At 46.1% G+C, this 23,071-nt stretch overlaps 1 protein-coding gene across 2 annotated transcripts in view; it reads left to right on the forward strand.

Moving 5' to 3' along the window:
* Window positions 1-23,071, forward strand: part of ADSL (adenylosuccinate lyase) — a 307,415-nt gene that overhangs the window by 222,012 nt on the left and 62,332 nt on the right. For both annotated transcript variants that reach the window (XM_089674217.1, XM_089674218.1), the window contains exon 11: window positions 19,678-19,767. In XM_089674217.1, coding sequence (XP_089530343.1) covers window positions 19,678-19,767 — 90 coding nt within the window. The remainder of the gene's footprint in view (window positions 1-19,677; window positions 19,768-23,071) is intronic.

The following is a 23,071-nucleotide window of genomic DNA, read 5'->3' on the forward strand; positions in this document are numbered from 1 at the left end:
CATGTATTCTCTGATTAAACTGACATATAGTCTTGCCTACATAAAAAGCTCCACATGTACATAACATGAGGTATACTACCCCTCTAGTTTCACAGTTGGCCTGGAATTTAGGGAGAAATAATTCTCCATTGGGTATTTGAAAACGCGTATCCATCCAAACCCAGGGGCAATAACTACACTTACCACAAGCAGTAACTCCCCTAGTTGGAATTGTATTCTGGGTTCTTAGTGTATAATGACTAGATGTCACTGTATCTCTGATGGACCGGGCTTTACGAAATACAATTTCAGGATAAACTTGGATATGTTTATGTAAGGTAGGATCTTTCCACAAGACATGTCAGTGATATTGTAATATATTGCGTAATTGCTGATGTTGTAGCGAATATTGTGTTATAAATCTCACCAAAGAAATTTCAGTTTTAGATGTAGAATATAACAAATTGTTCATGTCCTGTATTGCCCAAAGCTGTATTATATGCTTTACATTATAATGTTCTGCTATTAAAATACGTTGTTGTAACAGTTTGACTTGATGTTTAAAATCTTGTACAATTAGCACAATTAATACTCCTAACTAATGCAGGGGGATGAGAACTTTTAGCATTGGAATATGGAATATACCATTCAGCTTGGGGCACCAGTGCACAAAGAGGATATCGGGGAACTGGAGAAAGGGCAACCAAACTGATAAAAGGCATGGAGGAGAGCAGCTACGAGGGGATTTCAAGTCAAACCAGAACTTTTAATTTTACAGGTATAAAAAGGGATGCTAGCGTGGCGGTACTACACGCAGCAGTAAGTGGTAAATGTGTCCTATTACTGATAGGCCCTGGAGCACCAGGACAATGGAAACATCCACAAATTGACCACATTTTGGAAAGCAAACACCCCAATGTATTTTTTTCTGAGACATAATGAGTCTCCAACATTTCACTTTTTTTCCACAAGTTTTTGGAAAACATGAAAATAAAATAAAAACTTTTCTTTGTCAATTTATAAGATATTTCTAACATGCAGCATGGACATACCAAGAATTACACCCCAAAATACATTCTGCTGCTCCTAAATTTGGCAATACCACGTGTGTGAGACTTTTTTTCTCAGCCTAGCTACATAGAGAGGCCCAACATCGAGGTGCACCTTCAGGCGTTTTAGGGGCATTGCACAAATTGCACATCTAAATTCCTGACTATCGATCCTTTTTTTCTAAGAGGAATAGTGAGTCTTTTGAACATTTAGTTTTTTGCCACATTTTTGGAACATGTGGAAAGAAAATTACAACTTTGTGTTAAAAAAAAAAAAAAATCACTACATTATTTTTATTTTCACCAGAAGGCATTAGTACAGAGATCTCCGTACTGAATAAGAGCACATATACAGAGGTACAGCAGGAAGATCTTATGGTTCAGCATCAGTCCTGGCCAGGCTTACTAAAGCACATGTATAATGCACAGTATAATAATGAGATCTAAGCGAAGAAAATCAACCCAAACATCCACAAGTGCTCTAGAAAACCAGACTGCTGAATGTCTCTGTGCACTGTGTTTATCGTTGAAAGATCAAATAGGATGGAACGCTTAAGATAAGGAAGAGAAGGGGGAAAAAGGGGGGGGGGCAAAAGGGCAAAGAAGAGAGGTTTATGGGAGGAAAGGGTGGAGGGAAAAAGGAAGGGAACTATTTCCACTCTTTCGCCCCCTCCCAAGCTTTCAGGGACAGAGAAGCGACCTCAAAAAGGGTAAGGCCGCAGTTAGTGTACCAGGGATGCATATTTTTCCGAGTAAATTAATTTGTGCCAGTAAAACCTCTTTTTGAGGAATTTTTTTCTAAGGCTCCTCTCAGTTGCCACCAAGTCTTCAGGATCATTTTTTTCACTAACCTTTTTCAGCCAGAGACTGTTGGCGCTTGCATCTGTTCCCAAAAAAGCAGAATGCAGTTGCAGTGAGCAACTGCCGTAAAATGAAATGTTTGTATGTCTTCCCAGGAATATGGTGGTAATGCAGTAGAAAAAATGCCAGGTAACACGTTTGGTGAATTTTTGAGTGATATGGCGTACCTCCGTCCAAAATGTTTGGAGAGAGAGCCAGTTTCCTCTTCTCCACACCAACATATGTGCAAACACTGGGGGAACATCCTTTGTATTCCAGATGGGTGTGAAATACCATTGCATTCATAGCTTGAATCCAAACTCTTGGTACCTAGACCTGAAGAATTCTCTCTACTTATTTATCTGGAAATGTTAGTCCCAGGTCTCACTCTCATTTGGAAATGTATGGCAGCCTAAAATCCGGTGGCCGGAGAAGACGATAAATCTGTGAGACCGCATGTCTTAGCGGAGAACTCTCCATACACAGTCCATAGGAGGTAAGTGTCAGGGATCCCGGGTCCTCGGCGGTGCGCGCATGCGCAGACTGCCGATCCGTCCCAGTCCTCGGCAATCGCGGCGGCGGCCGCGCATGCGCAGTAGCGATCGCGGCCGCACCAATGGGAGAGCAGGGCGCTCTATTTAAAGCTGCCCTGTGCATCTCAAGTTGCCGCAAGGTCTTGTTTCCTGTCCTGTAAGTAGGTTTCCTTGTTGCCAAACTCTGCCTGTTCTGTTTTACGCTGACCTTCTCCTGCTCTGACCCCGGCTTGTTACTGACCATCCTTCTGCCTGACCCTCGGTACCACGCTGCCCGCTACCTGCTGAACCTGGCTTGTGACCCCGACCATTCTCCGCTTACTCCCCCTGTACCACGCTGCCCGCACAATACCGACCCGGCTAGTCTGACCTCGCCTACTCCTGACAGTCGCCCATCCATCCCGCTCGGATCGGGATCTGTCATCCCATCCATCCCGCTCGGATCGGGATCTGTCGTCCCATCCATCCTGCTCGGATCGGGATCTGTCGTCCCCTTCACAGCAGGCTCAACCCGGGCACATACCCTCAGCGGGACCCCTCTGCCGCCGCCGGGGGTGCCCAGGAACGCGACCTGGTTTCAGTCTTGCACCAAGTCCATCCCCACCATCAGGGGCCCTGGTGAAAAGGCAGACTGGGACTTAGACTCCGCGTCCTGGGAAACCCCGTGCCGTGGACCACTAGAGATCCCGTTGGGCGAAGCCTGACAGCACCTTGCGGCCATGCCTGAGCCTGGAAGGGGAACTTCCCCTCTGGACGACATCTGCCAACAGATGGAGACCCTTACACTGGGACTTAGGGGCCTACAGGAGGGTTATACGGAATTGGACAGTCGCATGCAGACCTTAGCTACCTCTACCAGGGGGGCTGGGGAACCCACTAGGGAGACACCGGGGTTGTTACCCGCACCAGAACCCCGTGTCCCCACACCGGAACGTTTTTCTGGAGACCGAAGTAGATTCAGGGCCTTTCGTAACTCCTGTCAGCTATACTTTGACCTCCAGCCTCGGACCTTTTTCTCAGAATCGGTGAGGGTAGGGTTCATTATTTCCCTACTACAGGGGGGACCCCAAGACTGGGCCCACCGGCTCCGAGAGAATCGAGACCCACTTTTTAAGTCAGTGACAGTATTTTTTGAGGCTATGGCCCTCTTGTATGACGACCCGCTGCGCACCGCAACGGCCGAGAGGGCCCTATATACACTCAGGCAGGGTCACTGGACAGTGGAGGACTATGCCGCCGAATTCAGGCGTTGGCGTAGTGACAGCCAATGGAACGAGGCGGCTCTGCACCACCAGTTCCACGTAGGGTTAGCTGAATCCCTGAAGGACGAATTGGCCCGAATAGACATACCTAGCACTTTGGAGGCCTTAATAGCTTTGACTATTCGAATTGTGCCGGTTGCGGGAGCGCAGGCAGGAAAGGTGCAACCAAGGACAAGGACCAACTGGAACACCCCCTCAGGCTTCAACCCAGTTGCATCCGGAAAGCCAGAATCAGGATGCTATGGATACACCCGAGACCGGGCCATCGGGAAGGATACGGCCGACACTTACACCTGAGGAACGCCAGAGGCGTCTTACCAACCATCTCTGCCTCTACTGTGGGGGAGCAGGCCATGTGGTACGTACCTGTCCAGCCAAGAGGGGTAAGTGTTCCGCTGTTTTCTCTACGGTCACTTCTAACAGTGTGGGCAACACTAGTTATCTAGCGGTACCTGTGTCACTTCAGCTGCCAGGGAGAACAGTGGTGACCACGGCAATTGTGGATTCTGGGGTGTGTAGTTGCTTCATAGATTTAGACTTTGCAGTTCAGCAACAAATTCCCCTACAAACCAAGGAGGTGGGATTGAATATTTTTCTAGCAGATGGATCACGTATTAAGTCAGGGGTGGTGGACCACGAGACCCCACCTATCCGTACTACCGTATCGACCCATCATGAAGAACTCCTTCGGTTGGACGCCATAGCATCCCCATTATTTCCAATTATTTTGGGGCTCCCGTGGTTACGAGCCCATAATCCCCAGGTGGACTGGAAGGCGGGTTCTATCCAGTTCCTCTCCACATACTGCCAGCAGCATTGCCTCCTTAAGATCTCCCCGATTCCGCCGACTTTGTTGTGTCTAGAGACAGATGCGGAGCTGGCGCAAGTCATTCCTTCAGTCTACCATAGTTTTCTGGATGTGTTTAGCAAGCGGGGGGCGGACACTTTCCCCCGCACCGAGCTTATGACTGCCCAATTGATCTCCTCCCAGGGTCGGAAATCCCATTTGGGCGGATATTCCCCTTATCAGAACGGGAGTTAGGGGTACTAAAAGAATATATCGATGAAAACCTCCATAAGGGGTTTATTAGACCCTCCACGTCACCAGCCGGGGCGGGCATTTTCTTTGTGGGAAAAAAAGGACAAGTCCCTCCGGCCCTGCGTAGATTACCGGGACTTGAATAAAGTCACAGTAAAGAACCGTTACCCGCTACCACTAGTCCCCGAACTTTTTCAGAGGCTGAAGTCAGCATCTGTATTCACTAAACTAGACTTGAGAGGGGCCTATAATTTAGTTCGTATCAGAGAGGGGGACGAGTGGAAGACAGCATTCCGTACCAGATTCGGACACTTTGAATATTTGGTTATGCCCTTCGGCCTATGCAACGCCCCTGCCACCTTCCAGCATTTCATAAACGATGTGTTCAGGGACTACCTGGATATCTTCGTCATCGTATACCTAGACAATATCCTTATCTTTTCCCCAACCTTGGAGGACCATAGAGGTCACGTGAGGCACGTGTTAGAACGGCTCCGCCAACACAGCTTATATGCCAAGGCAGACAAGTGCTGTTTTGAACAGAGTAGTATTTCGTTTCTGGGTCTAACCATCTCTCCCACGGGAATAGCCATGGATCCCTAAAAGGTTTCAGCCATCTTAGATTGGCCAGCCCCCACCGATAAGAAAGCGGTCCAACGCTTTATCGGCTTCGCAAAGTTTTACAGAAAGTTCATTAAGAACTTTTCGGGCCTAGTGTCCCCTATCACCCAGCTGACCAGGCAAGGGGTTCGCTTCCAGTGGACACCTGAGGCACAGAGGGCTTTCGAAGCCTTAAAGGAATTGTTTACGGCAGCTCCTATTTTGAGCCACCCTGATTCGACCTTGCCATATATCTTGGAGGTGGACGCATCCGAGAATGCGGTCGGGGCGATCCTGTCCCAGAGGAAGGGCATCAAAGAGCTCATGCACCCGGTGGCTTTCTTCTCCAGGAAACTAACTCCTGCGGAAAGGAATTATGATATCGGGCATCGGGAGCTCTTGGCGATCAAGGTGGCACTAGAGGAATGGAGATACTTGTTAGAGGGGGCGGTACACCCAATATTGATTTTTACGGATCATAAGAACCTAGAATATCTGAGGACAGCTAAACGTCTGAGGCCACGTCAAGCCAGGTGGGCGCTGTTCTTTTCACGGTTCTTTTTCCATATAACCTATAGGCCAGGGTCTAAGAACACAAAACCAGACGCACTCTCCCGCATGTTTGGGAATCCCGAAGAGAATCCCAAGCCAGACACTATCCTGTCCCCAGGAAATTTCCTAGTCCTCCAATCGGAGCTCCATTCTCAACTGCAGACCGCGTCCGTAGGAATGCAAGGTCCACCCGGTGTCCCCTTACTAAATAGGGAGGGACTTTTCTGGAAGGAGGATCAGATTGTGGTCCCTGAGGAGGCCCGTACATTGGTATTAGGATACTGCCACGATCACCCGCTGGCCGGACACTTTGGGGTACGTAAGACCTTGGAGCTACTGCAGCGTACTTTCTGGTGGCCTAATATGGCCAGAGAGTGCAAAACCTACATAAAGACCTGTCCCGTTTGTCAGAGAAACAAACCCACTAGGAATAAAGCTTGGGGTCTCTTGCGCCCATTACCCATACCCGACAGGCCATGGACCATGATTTCCATTGACTTTATCGTGGAACTTCCACCCTCTCAGGACCACACAGCAATCTTCGTGATTGTAGACCGCCTGTCCAAAATGGCCCATTTTGTATCTCTAAAGGACACATCTACGGCCCTTGAGACAGCACGTGTGTTTATTAAGGAAGTGGTAAGACTCCACGGAATTCCCAGGGATATTGTATCTGACAGAGGGGTTCAGTTTACGTCCAGGTTCTGGAAAGCTCTATGTGAAACCCTGGGAATTAAGTTATCGTTCTCCTCAGCTTATCACCCACAGACCAATGGCCAGACGGAGCGTACAAACCAGACCCTAGAGCAGTACCTCAGGTGCTATACCACCTTCCTCCAAGATGACTGGTTTACTCTCCTGCCGCTTGCGGAATTCGCATATAACAATGCAAGTCACTCTGCTACTAGACAGTCCCCGTTTTTCGCGAACTATGGGTTCCACCCTGTATTCCTGCCAGATCTGATCCCGGAGGTTGCAGTCCCAGCCACGCAGGATATGTTGACCTTTTTGTCAACCAATAGCAAGGTATTGCAGGAAGCAATGGCAAAGGCCCAGGGTGACAATAAGAGGGTATTTGATAGGAAAAGAAGAGGGTAATTGAGTTTGCGGCCAGAGGACCAGGTTTGGTTGTCCACCGCAAATTTAAAAATGTCCTGCCCTTCGAAGAAATTGGCTCCCAAATTCTTGGGGCCTTTTCGGGTCAAACGTAAGATCAACGAGGTAGCATACGAGCTGGCACTGCCCGAGTCTATGAAGGTTCATCCGGTCTTCCATGTGTCCCTGTTGAAACCAGCAACTCCAGACCCCTTCCCGGATCGAAGGTCTAAACCACCGGAGGCAGTAAACGTGGATGGGGAGGAGGAATTTGAAGTTGAAGATATCTTAGATTGTAGGAAGAGGGGAGGCCAAACTCAGTTTCTGGTTAAGTGGAAAGGTTATGGGACGGAGGAAAATTCATGGGAGCCGGCCCAAAATGTGCACGCCCAAAGGCTTGTGCGGGAATTTTTGTCAGAACCAGCCGTTGAGTAGGGGTCGGTTGGGCATCCGGAGGTTGCCCGTAGGGGGGGCAATGCCAGGGATCCCGGGTCCTCGGCGGTGCGCGCATGCGCAGACTGCCGATCCGTCCCAGCCGGCGAGCGCAGAGTCCTCGGCGATCGCGGCCGCGCATGCGCAGTAGCGATCGCGGCCACACCAATGGGAGAGCAGGGCGCTCTATTTAAAGCTGCCCTGTGCATCTCAAGTTGCCGCAAGGTCTTGTTTCCTGTCCTGTAAGTATGTTTCCTTGTTGCCAAACTCTGCCTGTTCTGTTTTACGCTGACCTTCTCCTGCTCTGACCCCGGCTCGTTACTGACCATCCTTCTGCCTGACCCTCGGTACCACGCTGCCCGCTACCTGCTGAACCTGGCTTGTGACCCCGACCATTCTCCGCTTACTCCCCCTGTACCACACTGCCCGCACAATACCGACCTGGCTAGTCTGACCTCGCCTACTCCTGACAGTCGCCCATCCATCCCGCTCGGATCGGGATCTGTCATCCCATCCATCCCGCTCGGATCGGGATCTGTCGTCCCATCCATCCTGCTCGGATCGGGATCTGTCGTCCCCTTCACAGCAGGCTCAACCCGGGCACATACCCTCAGCGGGACCCCTCTGCCGCCGCCGGGGGTGCCCAGGAACGCGACCTGGTTTCAGTCTTGCACCAAGTCCATCCCCACCATCAGGGGCCCTGGTGAAAAGGCAGACTGGGACATAGACTCCGCGTCCTGGGAAACCCCGTGCCGTGGACCACTAGAGATCCCGTTGGGCGAAGCCTGACAGTAAGACTGCAGCAAAAAGACTCATCTGGGGGTAAAGAGCTGAGGAAATGTGCAAGCTGGAGCTTATGCCAAAAAAGCATCAAATACACCAAGGTCTTCAAAAATTTGCGGTTTGGAAACCCAGAATCCAGTGATTTTCAAGGCTTGTAATCTGGGATCGAGCAGACAAGGCTAAACCCAACTATAGGAGAAAGTATAGAGGGGTCCAACAAAATTGTTGAGGTTTTAAACACTTTGATGCATACCTGCCATGTTTCTCCAACTGTAGTGGGTGTGTACAGTGTTGGTGAGATTTGTACGCCATCATGGCAAAGTGTCCAACGACACTCCCGACAAGATTTGTTCCAACTGCACCCACTGTTTTGTGAACCCATGGTGGCACCAATCCAGCACTCTAGTCTGACAGGCGGTATGATTAAGGGACACATCCAACAATGCCAATCCACCCAGCAATTTCGGTAGTCGTAATAGAGCCTGAGGGAGTCGTAAAAGCTTCTGTGACCAAAGGATGTTAATAAACACTCTGTTGGGCATACAAGAAAAGGAACTCAGGATGTTTATCGGTAATATATGTAACAGGTAAAGCTGTCAGGGCATGACATTCATTTTGATGATGTTACTTTGGCTAAACCAGGAAAACATGCCTGTATGCCAAGTTGCTAGAGCCTTCTTAATTGACGTGAGAAGTGGTGGAAATTTTAACATGAATGCATCTTTCAGTGTCCTGGGAAGATAAATGCCCAGATATTGTTATGTGGGAGGAAGCCCACTGTAAGATATTTCTAACACAAAACATGGGCATACCACATGTGTAAGACTTTTTCAATGTCTGGACTGATTATTTACCTGGGTCAGCCGCACACCAGAGGATAGATGAATATAGTGTGTATTTATTGATCCATAGGACACACAAAGCACCAGGACATGAATACAGGACTTAACGCATTTCACACGATCTCGTGCTTAATCATAACCTTAAGATTAAGCACGAGATCGTGTGAAACGCGTTAACAAGTCCTGTATTCATGTCCTGGTGTTTTTGTGGGTCCTAGTTATCAAAAAATACACACTATATTCATCTATCCTCTGGTGTGCGGCTGACCCTTCTTCCTATTGAATCATGTGCGGTGGCGAGCCAGAGCCTGTACCTGTTGTGGATTGATTTGTATTGTTTGCCTGAGCGGTATACCTTTTTGTTTTTCTTATTATGTACCCAACATTGCAACCTGTGTAACACAAAAATCAACCAACACTATATAGAAAACCATGTACTGTAATAGTCGCCTCTGTAAGAGTGGTCAGTGACTAGCATAGTGTAGCTTCACCTATAGCAGTTCCTGTTCCTAAAAGCCAAGCAGCCGTAGCCTATTGGTACATGGCTGACCCCATAGCACAACGCTAGATTCACTGGCTATGAAGTACAGGAGGCTGAACAAAGGGTATATAATAGATTACCTTTGGTTTTAGTAGTGCAGTTGTCTGCAGAGGATGAGTGGGACTAAAGTCTCGCAGAAATGCAGCCAGCAGGATGTGTAGAGTCAGTACTGTTGTCAGGCAGAGATGTGGTCAGCAAACAGGTAAACCTTTGGTTCAAGCAGCCTGCAGAGACTTGGTCAGCAACAGCCAAAGGGATCGTCCAGGCAGCAGGTAGAGACATGGTCAGCACAGCCAAAGGATTGGTCTAGCCACTAGGCAGGAACATGGCCCATAAACAGGCCCAGGTGAGGTAGCAGGCTGACATCCAGGCAGCAGACAGGAACATTGTCCATAAATAGTCCAGGGTTAATACATGCAGCAGGCAGAGACATGGTCAACACGGCCAAAGTATTGGTCCACGAAATTATGTGGTCCATAAACAGGTCAGGGTCAGTGCAGGCAGAAGCATAGTTCACAAACAGGCCAGGGTCATTTCAGGTGGCAGGCAGAGACATGGCTGATTTAACAGGCCAGGGTCAGATGACAGCAGGCATAAACATCAGGTTTAGGGCCTCGGCTAGGTAGGACCTGGACACAGGAATAGAGATTTGTTTCCACCCAAAGCTCTTTGAAGCCTCTGAACTCCAGATCTTGAACTGGGAATTACAAAACATGGGAAAAAAAACAAAAACTGTTTTTCTCAACTTGTAACACTGCTATGAAGTCTCTCGCATACATGAGACCCTTGTGTTCAACCCCACTACTACAGTGGCAGGGCAAAAGATCAGTCCAGAAGATAGGCAAAAAACATGGTCAATTAATAGGCCGATGTCCGTTCAGGTGGAAGGCAGAAACATGGTTGATAAGCAGGCCAGGGTTAATCTACGTGGCAGGCAGATGCATGGTTGAGGCGACTCTAGGCAGAAGGCAAATGATCAGCACAGAGGACATTAGAAAAGGGGAAATGGCAGGCTGTCAGTAAGAACAACTGAAGACAGCTGCAGTTAGAGCCTGGCAAAGTATCAGAGAGGAGGAAACCCAGTCTTTGGTAATGTCAGTGGATTCCAGACTTCAGGCAGTCATTGTCAGTAAAGGATTCTCAACAAAATATTAAAGATGAATATTTTATTTATGATTATATTCATTTGTCCAATTACTTTTCGTCCCTTGAAAAAGGGGGGATGGCTACTCTTAAGAGCTGTAATTCCTAAACCCTTCCTCCAGTTTGGATGTACATACCCTCAAATTAAACATGAGTGTGCACTCCATGTGCACTCCATATCCATTATATAACTATAGCTTAAATATGTTTTGGTAAATACCTGAAAAAACTAAAATTGTGCCATTGTCTAAATATATATGGACCAAACTAGGTTTACCAAACCTTCACTAATATCTTAGTGAAGTGTAGTAATGTCGGAAGCAGTCTCTTATGCATAGGCCCAGTTGGGAAGGACATTGGTGACAATCAAAACTGGTGCCTCGCCCAAATCGCTCTCTGTTGCATACCCAACCTTTTTTTTTTTTTTTTTGGCATCTTCAGTCTGTATCTGTAAGTGGAATATTCTCTGGGAAATGTCGCTCATGAGGCCTGCTCAGAGCGTCCGAGAGAATGGTTTCTGGTGGAGGGCCTTGCTGGTAGTTAAGGTCATTGACAATATCCTGTATAAATTTGGGAAAGGGGACTTTCGTGTACGTGTGATAGGTGACTGTAACGGAAGCGTAGGCAGGACAGAACACACAAAGAAGATGGGGAACACACAAAGCTTTATTGAACTATGAAAGACACTCAATCAGGACAGTTCATGGCACTCCGCAACATGCGACCTGTAGGGACACCCACGGTAAGCGGGCTCACGGGGTCTCAACGGGACCTTGGCGATGGGGTCTGACCTCAACACAACCCCCACACAGCTTTCTAGGGACAACATCAGGCTCACGGAGACTCAGCGGGACCTTGGCTGTGGAGTCTGGCCTCAGCGCAGCTCCCACACAGCTTTCTAGGGACAACAGGCTCACGGGGATTCAGCAGGTAGCGATGGCTCAGGCACTCAAGGGGGCAGTCCAGGTGGCTATACCCCGGGCACGCCATGGGGAGGTTCAAACAAGGGCAGTCTGAGCTCACAATAGGGGCAGCTCATGCCATGGGTGGTCTGTGCGCACACTAGGGACAGTTCATGACAAGTGTGGTCTGTGCGCACAATAGGGACAGTGCATGACAAGGGTGGTCTGTGCGCACACTAGGGACAGCTCATGACAAGGGTGGTCTGTGTGCACACTAGGGACAGTTCATGACAAGGGTGGTCTGTGCGCACACTAGGGACAGTTCATGACAAGGGTGGTCTGTGCGCACACTAGGGACAGGTCATGGCTTCTAGGGACACTCACGATAGGCGTCTTGCAGATGCTCAGCAGCAGGCGGCTTCCAGGGAGGGTAGGCGACTTGCGGGTGCTCGGCAGCAGGCGGCTTCCAGGGAGGGTAGGTGGCTTGCAGACGCTCGGCAGCAGGTGGCTTCCAGGGAGGTAGGTGGCTTGCGGCCAGCTTTTCCAGGGACAGCAGCGATTAGCAGGAAGGGGCCCTCACAGCGGCCAGCTTTTCCAGGGACAGCAGTGATTAGCCGGTAGGGACACAGCGGGCTTCAGCAGGCAGGGACACAGCAGGCTTGCCGGGGCTTGGCAGGGTCTTGGCTGTGCGGAGTCTGTGCCTGGGATGGTTTTGACCTTTGGGGGAGTCTCCTGCAGAGTGCTCAGCAGGGATGGCTGCGGAGGCCCGGTCCCCACCCGGACCTCCCAACGGAACAGCTGCAGCAGATAGCACAGGAGAGAGAGAGAGAGACCGGCCTGGTCTTGCACCGGCTTTTTTTTTTTTTTTTTTAAAGTGGCGCAGGACGCTTCCGGGTTGCAATGGCCGGCCCAGGGCTTCCGGGTTGCCAGGGCAATGAGGCACGCCCCCCTCACTCAGGCCACGCTGAGGGAACACCGCCTTTGTCTCCGGTGGGCGCAGAGCGTGGGACAGCCTCGTGACCGCGCCATGCCCGCCGGGGGTGCGCGGAGACACCTTGGCGGCCCTTTGCTGGAAAGGTGCTAACTGCACCACAGGGGGCATTTCCTCCCGTCCTGCACAGCCCTTTGATGTAGGCTGGCAGGACGCGAGGAATCCGCAAGGGGGGAGGGAGGGGTGAAGAGACAGGCAGCGGGACAGGCAAAAGGGGGTGGGGAAGGCACGGGCACTCCGTGACAACGACATATTCATTATAAATTTCTAAATGAAAAAGGTAAATTGAAACTTTCTATACCAGTAGCAGGGCCTTCCCTTTGCTAAACAGGGCTATAACATTTGATCTTGGAAATCCAAACCACCCATGAACTGATTATAATCATGGATGCACTCAGGCTTCTGGACTAGTCTGTGTCTTCCATTGATTTCCACTGAGGTGTCATTGTGGATGGAGGACAGGACATATACATCTCACTTATCCCTCCACTTCAGGCCCTCAAACTCGCTGACTCCTCCATTTGTAGCCTTGTGGTCACCAGCCTTTGTGGGAAGCCTTGTTGTTTCGAGTTGTACCACGAGCATGGGAGGAGGAGACAAGGGAGCTAGAGAGTAGGAGGTCTTGCGAGGAGCGGAGAATACGATTTGGGTGATATTTAGAGACAGGATCGGTAATGTAATTTGGGGTAGCGTTATAAATGGCTTTATACGTTATTGTTAATGTTTTGAATTTTATCCGTTGGGCAATGGGAAGTCAGTGGAGGGATTGGCAGAGAGAGGTGGCAGATACAGAACAGTTAATAAGGTGGATGAGTCTGGCAGCAGCATTCATGATAACTGAAGAGGGGATAGCCTGCGATGAGGTAGGCCAATGAGGAGGGAGTTACAATAGTCAAGGCGAGATATAACAAGGGAGTGAATAAGTTGCTTAGTGGTTTCCAAGGTTAGGAACAGGGATATCTTGGAGATGTTGCGGAGGTGAAGTCTACAAGATTTGGACAGTTATTGGATTTGGGGCTGAAAGGACAGATGGGAGTCTAGGATTACACCTAGTACCTGGCATGAGGGGAAGTGATGATTGTGTTATTGATCTTGATGGAGAAATCAGGGGAGGGGGCACGGGCTGGGGGGGAATACTAAGAGCTCATTTTTGGAAAGATTGAGTTTGAGGAAGTGGAGTGACATCCATGCCGATATGTCACTTAGTAGGTTAGTAATGCAAGAGGAGACTAAAGGGGTGAGGTGAGGGGTAGAAAGATGTATATGTGTGTCATCAGCATAGAGATAGTACTTAAAGCCATGGGAGTTTATCAAGTGACCAAGGGAGGAGGTGTAGATGGAGAAGAGAAGGGGTCCAAGGACAGAACCTTGAGGGACCCCTACAGAAAGAGGGAGTGAAGAGGAGGAGGCAGCGTTATAGGTAACTCTGAAGGATCGCTGCGATAGGTAGTAGGAGAACCAGGAGAGAGTAGAGTCTCTGAGGCCAAGAGAGTGGAGTTTTTTGAGGAGGAGGGGGTGGTCAACCATATCAAAAGCCACAGAGAGGTCAAGTAGTAAGAGTATGGAGTAGTGGCCATTGGTTTTAGCAGTTAGGAGATCATTAGAGAGCTTTAAATGTTAAATGTGAGAGCTAAAATATTTTGAGTTCCTCCACTGTGACAGATCTCCATTTAAATAGACAGGCATAATATGTACTGGGGTTATTTGCAATGTATTGCTGGGCAAAAAGATTGGTTTGGTTCACGGTTAACTGAAATAAATCGTTGGTGAAAAAAAAAATTACAAAATCAATTAGTGAAAAATTCTGTGTTGGCCTGAATTGGAGGGAAGGCAAATCTGATTTGGAAGTGCCTCTGGGAGACTTGAATGGTCCCTAATTCTTGGGAGCAGGCTTGATACCCCTCTACTGCTATCATCCATGGGTATAGCGCTGCTAGTGCGCGCCACTTCACCAGGAAGATGTACAGTGCAGCTGCTGGTAGCCTGCTCCCCAGACCACCTTATCCTTTATGTAGGCATCCTTTCATTTGCCAATTCCGGCTACTGACTCACTACTCTCCACAGGTTTGTACTCCGAATCAGACAGTGAGAGCTCCCCACTGCTCTCATCTGTCATGCTGAGAATTTGAAATACTTCCTTGCTGGTGTAAAATTGTTTGGACGTGGCTGGCTTTGGTGGCACTAGGACAGGTGTGGCTGCAATCAGGGACATAGTGAATGGCCGATAGGTAGACTGGCTGATCAGCACACTGATGATGGTTGCACTGGTGTGGCAGATACTCTTGATGCAATCAGGGCACCAATGACAGCTGCATTGATGGATGCACTGGTGTGATGGATACTTGATGAAATCAGGGCACTGATAATGGCTGCTCTGTGTGACAGGTACCCTGCTGCAATCAGGTCGCTCTGTGTGGCAACAATAAAGCAAGGATTAAACCTGTTAACTCACAGCTCCAGTCTCTCCTTCTCACATGTGGTCTGTATGTGAAGAAGGAGAAACCAGTAACAGTATCAAATTTAGTTTATATTTTTCTTGTTTTTGGCTGTGATTGAACACATCGATCACGTAGTAAAGAGCCGCTGTCAAGTTTGTTTTTAATTGAATTGCACATACTGTATTATAGGTCACATTAATAGTGGAAAAGTTCAGAATTGATTTATCTTAGTCTGATTTTTTTTTTTTTTTTACATCTTAAAAACCTGGCATTTTACAAGGGTGTATATAGCTTTTATATCCACTGTGTGTAAAATACAGTGGGGCAAAAAAGTATTTAGTCAGCCACCAATTGTGCATGTTCTCCCACTTAAAATGATGAGAGAGGCCTGTAATTGGCATCATAGGTAGACCTCAACTATGAGAGACAAAATGAGAAAAAAAATCCAGACAATCACATTGGCTGATTTGGAAAGAATTTATTTGCAAATTATGGTAGAAAATAATTATTTGGTCAATATCAAAAGTTCATCCCAATACTTTGTTATATATCCTTTGTTGGCAATGACAGAGGTCAAACGTTTCCTGTAAGTCTTCACAAGGTTGGCACATACTGTTGCTGGTATGTTGGCCCATTCCTCCATGCAGATCTCCTCTAGAGCAGTGATGTTTTGGGGCTGTTGCTGGGCAACACGGACTTTCAACTCCCTCCAAAGGTTTTCAATGGGGTTGAGATCTGGAGACTGGCTAGGCCACTCCAGGACCTTGAAATGCTTCTTACGAAGCCACTCCTTCATTGCCCGGGCGGTATGTTTGGGATCATTGTCATGTTGGAAGACCCAGCCACGTTTCATCTTCAATGCCCTTGCTGATGGAAGGAGGTTTGCACTCAAAATCTCACGATACATGGCCCCATTCATTCTGTCCTGTACATGGATCAGTCGTCCTGGTCCCTTTGCGGAGAAACAGCCCCAAAGCATGATGTTGCCACCCCCATGCTTCACAGTAGGTATGGTGTTCTTTGGATGCAACTCAGCATTCTCCCTCCTCCAAACACGACGAGTTGTGTTTCTACCAAACAGTTCTATTTTGGTTTCATCTGACCATATGAAATTCTCCCAATCCTCTTCTGGATCATCCAAATGCTCTCTAGTAAACTTCAGACGGGCCCGGACATGTACTGGCTTAAGCAGGGGGACACGTCTGGCACTGCAGGATCTGAGTCCCTAGCGGCGTAATGTGTTACTGATGGTAGCCTTTGTTACGTTGGTCCCAGCTCTCTGCAGGTCATTCACTAGGTCCCCCCGTGTGGTCCTGGGATTTTTGCTCACCATTCTTGTGATCATTTTGACCCCACGGGGTGAGATCTTGCGTGGAGCCCCAGATCGAGGGAGATTATCAGTGGTCTTTTATGTCTTCCATTTTCTAATTATTGCTCCCACAGTTGATTTGTTCACACCAATCTGCTTGCCTATTGCAGATTCAGTCTTCCCAGCCTGGTGCAGGTCTACAATTTTGTTGAGTTTGGAGTGTGACTGTTTGAGGTTGTGGACAGGTGTCTTTTATACTGATAACAAGTTCAAACAGGTGCCATTGATACAGGTAATGCGTGCAGGACAGAGGAGCCTCTTAAAGAAGAAGGTACAGGTCTGTGAGAGCCCAAAATCTTGCTTGTTTGTAGGTGACCAAATATTTTCCACCATAATTTGCAAATAAATTCTTTCCAAATCAGCCAATGTGATTGTCTGGATTTTGTTTCTCATTTTGTCTCTCATAGTTGAGGTCTACCTATGATGCCAATTACAGGCCTCTCTCATCTTTTTAAGTGGGAGAACTTGCACAATTGGTGGCTGACTAAATACGTTTTTGCCCCACTGTATATATATCTGCAGAAATTTTAAGCAAGTGTGATAAAATACTGTAAATTAAGAATGCTTTCAGAAATAGAAGTTGTCCTGCTGCAGAATAAATTTGGGGCTAATCACACACCTCGCTGATGGTATGGCATGATGGATAAGTATCTGCCTGTATTTCTCAGCATTGAGGACACCAGTGATCCCAACCAAATCTATATCTCCATTTGCAGAAATGCAGCCCCAAACTTGCAAGGAACCTCCACCATGCCTCACTGTTGACTGTGTATATTCATTATTATACCGCTCTCCAAACACATTGCCTTTTCCTACAACCATTTATTTCAAATTTTGACTCATCTGTCCAGAGCATCAGCTGCCATTTTTTGTACCCCAGTTCCTATGTTTTCGTGCATAGGACATGGGAACAAGACTTAGTAACTCAACTATGCATGAAAACAGGAACAACGGAGTCATCAATGCTGGAAGGCATGTGATTGGCCTCACATTTTTTCTGCAGCAGGCCAATGACCCCAAACATGCAGACAGTGTCATTAAGAACTATCTTCAGTGTAAAGAACAAGGAGTCCTAGAAGTAGTGGTTTGGCTCCCACAGAGCCCTGATCTCAACATCAGGGAGTCTGTCTGGGATTACATGGAGAGACAGAAGGATTTGAGGCAGCCTTCATCCACAGAAGAGCTGTGATTAATTCTCCATGATGTTTGGAACAACCTACCTGCCGAGTTCCTTCAAAAACTGTGTGCAAGTGTATAGAACTGATGCTGTTTTAAAGGCAAAGGGTAATCACACCAAATATTGATTTGATTTAGATTTCTCTTCTGTTCATTTATGTTTAATTTTGTTCATTGTTAAAAATAAACTAACCTTTTCTGAAGACATTCTTTCACACCTGCCTAAGACTTTTGCACAGTTTTCTTTCTCGCTCTGTATACAGTCATGGCCAAAAATAATGGCACCTCTGCATTTCTGTCAGATATATTCACTTCACTTAGAAAATTGTTGCAATTACAAATGTTTAAGCATTCTCATGTTTTTTGTTTTACTGGTATGACTCAAAAAACTGGAGAAAGAAAAAGCCAAATCTGACACATTCCACGGAAAACCCCTAAAATGGACTGGGAAAATTATTAGCACGTTCACAAAATTGTAAGAAATAATGGCATTTCAAGTTTGTGATGCACCTGTAATTTGTAATTAGGCTCCCCATTATCAATTATAACAGATGCTGACAATATAAAAATCACACCGACAACCAGTTAAAATGGTGAAAAATTGACTCAACCTTTCTGTTGTGTGTTTGTGTGCCACATGGAGCATGGAGAAGTGAAAGAGCAGCAAAGAATTGTCTGAGGATTTGAAAACAAAAATTGTAGAAAAACATGGACAATCTCAAGGTTACAAGTCACCAGAGATCTTAATGTTCCTGTGTCCACTGTGCGCAACATTGTCAAGACAGCTACTGCCCATGGCACTGTAGCTAATCTCCCTGGACGTAGACGAAAGAGAAAAATTGATCAAAGATTGCAAAAAAAGATTGAATGGTGGATAAAGAACCTTGATCAACTTCCAGACAAATTCAAGCCGACCCTCAGGCACAGGGTACAACTGTATCAGCTTGCACTGTACATTGCCATCTGAATGAATAGGGGCGCTATGGTAGGAGACCCAGGAGGACCCTACTGCTGACACAGAAACATAAAAAAGCCAGATTAAAGTTTGCCAAAACTTACCTGAGGAAGCCAGAATCATTTTAGGAGAATGTGCTGTGGACAGCCGAAACAAAATTACAGCTTTTTGGTAAAGCCCAGCATTCTACTGTTTTCAGAAAACACAATGAGGCCTTTAAAGAAAAGAATACAGTCCCTACAGTCAAATATGGTGGAGGTTCACTGATATTTTGGGGTTGCTTTGCTTATTCAGACACTGGATGTCTTGACCATGTGCATGGCAATATGAAATCTAAAGACTACAAAAGAATTCTTGAGTGCAATGTAGGGACCAGTGTCAGAAAGTTGGGTCTCCATCAGAGGTCATGGGTCTTGCAACAGGACAATGACCCAAAGCACATGCCAAAAAGCACCAAATGGTTTAAGACAAAGCACTGGAGAGTACTCAGCTGGCCAGCAATGAGTCCAGATCTCAATCCCATAGAGCACCTGTGAAGAGATCTGAAAACAACAGTTGGGAAAAGGAACCCTTCCAATCTGAGAGACCTGGAGCAGTTGGCGAAAGAAGAGTGGTTTAAAATTCCTATAGAGAGGTGTAAGTAACTCATTGATGGTTACAGGAAGCGATTGATTTCAGTTATTTTTTTCCAAGGAATGTGCTACTAAATAATACATTGAGGATGCCAATAATTTTATCAACTCCATTTTTGGAGTTTTGCGTGGAATTTGTCAGATTTGGCTTTTTGTTTCTCCACTTTTTTTTTGTGTCATACCAATACAAACAAAAGAAAGAAACATGAAAATTCTTAAACATTTGTAATTGCAACAATTTTCTGGGTGAAGTGGTGCATTATCTGACAGAAATTCAGGGGTGCCAATATTTGTGTGTGTGTTTATATTTTTGGAGACCATAGTTCTACGGTAAATGATTTTCTTTGATCGTATTAGGGAGAATTTTTTTTTTCTCTTTAAAGCTCGTATTGGAAAACAGTATGTGTGCAGCAGTATCACAAGCAAAGATCATAAGTAAAAATGACATTAGAAATTAATGAGAATCCTACGTACAACCTGTTTCTGTCAGTACTCTTGTTGACATCTTTCTCTTTCTCATTCAGGTTATTGAAAGGAGAATTCGCCAAGAGCTGCCCTTCATGGCCACAGAGAATATAATCATGGCAATGGTGAAAAGTGGAGGAAATAGGCAGGTCAGTGAGATGTATGATTTAATTTGCCTAGGCCTGGAAACCAGAAAGTAATTGAAGAAATGTTAAAAAAAACGATAATAATGATATACATTTCTACCTATTTATTAATGCTAGCAGCATAAAGATTAAAAATAGTCACTGATATAGGGAGCGAAGTTCTGCTTTAAGAGTTATTTAATCTGTGAGTATGAGTGTAGGTGGGAGATCAAACAAAACAAAGTTTCAGCAATTAATATGATGTGCTTATTAAATTTGAATTTCAAGAAAACATAATGCCATTTTTATTGCATTCCCTTATTGCGTTTTTTGCAGATATCAGCATTTGTTTAATAAAGTTTAGCCTTTCTGTATCAGAAAATTACCTTATAAGTTGCTGTCATATGACCTCCACTCTTCACACCTCTACTTCACACTAAAGTGACCTCTGCTGGGGTATTCCCACTCTTTTGATTCGATGTGACATCAGTACTAAATCTGGTGGACTACAGCCATTACTGAGCAGGCTTCATTAGCAAGAAGACCATTGCAAGTAAAGTACACTAGCAATGCTGGCACAATGATACCATGCCTGTAGGGGTTAGGTTAGGGTTACTTTTGTTTAGTTAAAGTTAAAAATACAGAACAAACAATAAAAACCTGTGCAAATTCACAATATAATATGTAGCTGCTCGCACAATATCTTGATACTAGATATCTATATAATTATAACTCAAAAAGTACTGCGCACACCTTCTCCATACGAAATCAAAATTGTGTTTTTCCTAAATAAATTGCTTTCTGTGTGATTGAATGCTCTTGCGTAATGACTATTGTATCCAAAAGTGTTTGTGTACTTAATTGCAAAGCCAGATACTACCCTGCAAAAATCTGTCAATATCCCTGTACACCCTAAATTATAAAAAAAAAACCAAAAAACGATGTGCCAAATATAATCAAATATCCGGTCAGTATATATGATATATAACAAAATCATGTTCCAAACCGTTGTTTTGGCCACGCCTAATGTTTTTGCTATCTCTCTGATGGGTTTGTTTTGTTTTTTCAGCCTAATGATTGCTTGCTTCACTGATAGTGACAGCTCTTTGGATCTCATCTTGAGAGTTGACAGCAACAGATTCCAAATGCAAATAGCACACTTGAAATGAACTCTGGACCTTTTATCTGCTCATTGTAATTGGGATAATGAGGGAATAACACACACCTGGCCATGGAACAGCTGAGAAGCCAATTGTCCCATTACTTTTGGCCCCTTAACAAGTGGGAGGCACATATGCAAACTGTTGTAATTCCTACACCGTTCACCTGATTTGGATGTAAATACCCTCAAATTAAAGCTGACAGTCTGCAGTTAAAGCACATCTTGATAGTTTCATTTCAAATCCATTGTGGTGGTGTATAGAGCCAAATATGTTAGAATTGTGTAGATGCCCCAATATTTATGGACCTGACTGTATGTGTTTTGCGCTCCCGTGGTTTTCACGCCCCTCCCAGATGGCGTCAGATTGCCTGTCCGTACACCAGTAATCACATTTAACCCCTTGATTGCCAGGAAGACGCTTATACACAATAAACCTCCATTGCTAGTATAGTGTCTGAACGGATGAATATCTTTGATCAGATCAGCACTATACCAGCGTTCACATTAGTATAGCGTCCCCAAAAATGCAGCATTAGCGGGATCAGCCCCGGCATCTGCCAGCACCTGCATTTAGCCCCTACGCTTACCCCTCCCCTTCTCCCCCAGCAAGTGCAGTGCCAGTAGGTCACTGTCACTTTATACATTGCACACAAAACCGCAGTGTTGGCATAATCAGGCCTGATCTCTGTTAGCACTTGCCGGTAAATTTTGATGACTCTCATATGCAGCAGAGTGCCAGGACTAGTGCCACGCTACCTTTTGGTGAACTGGCGAGCACCAGCGGTCTAGTACATCCTGGTCTTTCACATACCTCTTAGATTGTAAGCTCCCAGGATCAGGCCCTCCTAACCCTCTTGTATTGTTGCTGTATTGTCTCCCGTTATAGTGTAAAGCGCTGAGCAAACTGTTGGCGCTGTATAAACCCTGTATAATAATAATAATAATACCAGCACTGCAGTATCACTTGGCAATGTGGCGTGTCTCATAAGTGCAGTACAAGCTGATACAGTGGTGAGCACAAGTATTGTCCCGCAACCACCAAGAATTCGCACACAGGCCCATAGAGCTCCTAGTATCCTTCCGATTGGCAACCTACAAATTCTGCAGCACCTGTACTTCCCCCATTCACTGCCCAACCCAGAATTCAGGTGGAAATAGCAAATTTAACTACTCCCCTTGATTTTTTGGAGCTGTTTTTCACGGAACATCTGTATGCATTGATTGTGGATCAAAGCATTTTATATGCACAACAATGTATCGCCACCAACCAAAATTCAAACCTTGCCAGACCATTCGCATGGAATCCCAGTACGGTTTTCGAATTTATATTTTTTTGGGGCCTAACCCTCAACATGGAAATTACTAAAAAAAATTAATTGCAGTTGTATTGGCCCACAGATCCCATCCATCATATGCCGTGTTCTCTGCTGCCATGGCCAGGCATAGATATGAGAGTATAATGTGTTTTATGCATTTCAACGACAATACACTCTGTCGTCCTTGAGGTGACCCTGAATTTCTCCACAAAATTCGTCCCCTCGTAAATCACCTTAACCAAAAATTTGCAGATGTCTATACTCCCCAGCAAAACATCTGCGTTGATGAGTTCCTCATTAATTTTTCTGCCCGCCTTGCATTCAAACAATTTTTTCCCAGCAAGCGTGCCAGATATGGGGTCAAGATGTAGAAGACCTGTGAGAGGACAACAGGCTATACATATAAGTTTCGGATTTACGAGGGAATAGATAGTCACGTGGAGCCCGCCCGGATGCCCAGACTACATGGGGAGCAGTGGCAAGATAGTTTGGGACTTGGTGTCATCCTTTTTCCATATGGGGTGCCACTTATACATGGACAATTTTTATTCAAGCATGCCGCTATTTAGACATTTGTACAATCTTGGAATGTGGCAAAGTGTGACCTAATGTGTGCCCACCATTAGAAGTGGGTGGATGCAGGGTGGTATATTTTAATGGTAGGAATACCACACACTTTTTTTTTTTTTTTTTTTGGTAGAGATTTCTTCTCTTTTTTTCATTCAGTCCACAGGCTGCATATAAAAAAAAAAAAAAGAACATAGCATATATACCCAACAAGGACTAGCGATGTACTGGTACATCACTGGACTTTGAATGGTTATACCAGGATGATGCCTACAGCTGCAGG

The sequence above is a fragment of the Staurois parvus genome, unplaced genomic scaffold (genome assembly GCF_062004578.1).
Source record: "Staurois parvus isolate SC_StPar_1 unplaced genomic scaffold, SC_StPar_1.0 ptg000149l, whole genome shotgun sequence".
NCBI lineage: Eukaryota > Metazoa > Chordata > Amphibia > Anura > Ranidae > Staurois > Staurois parvus.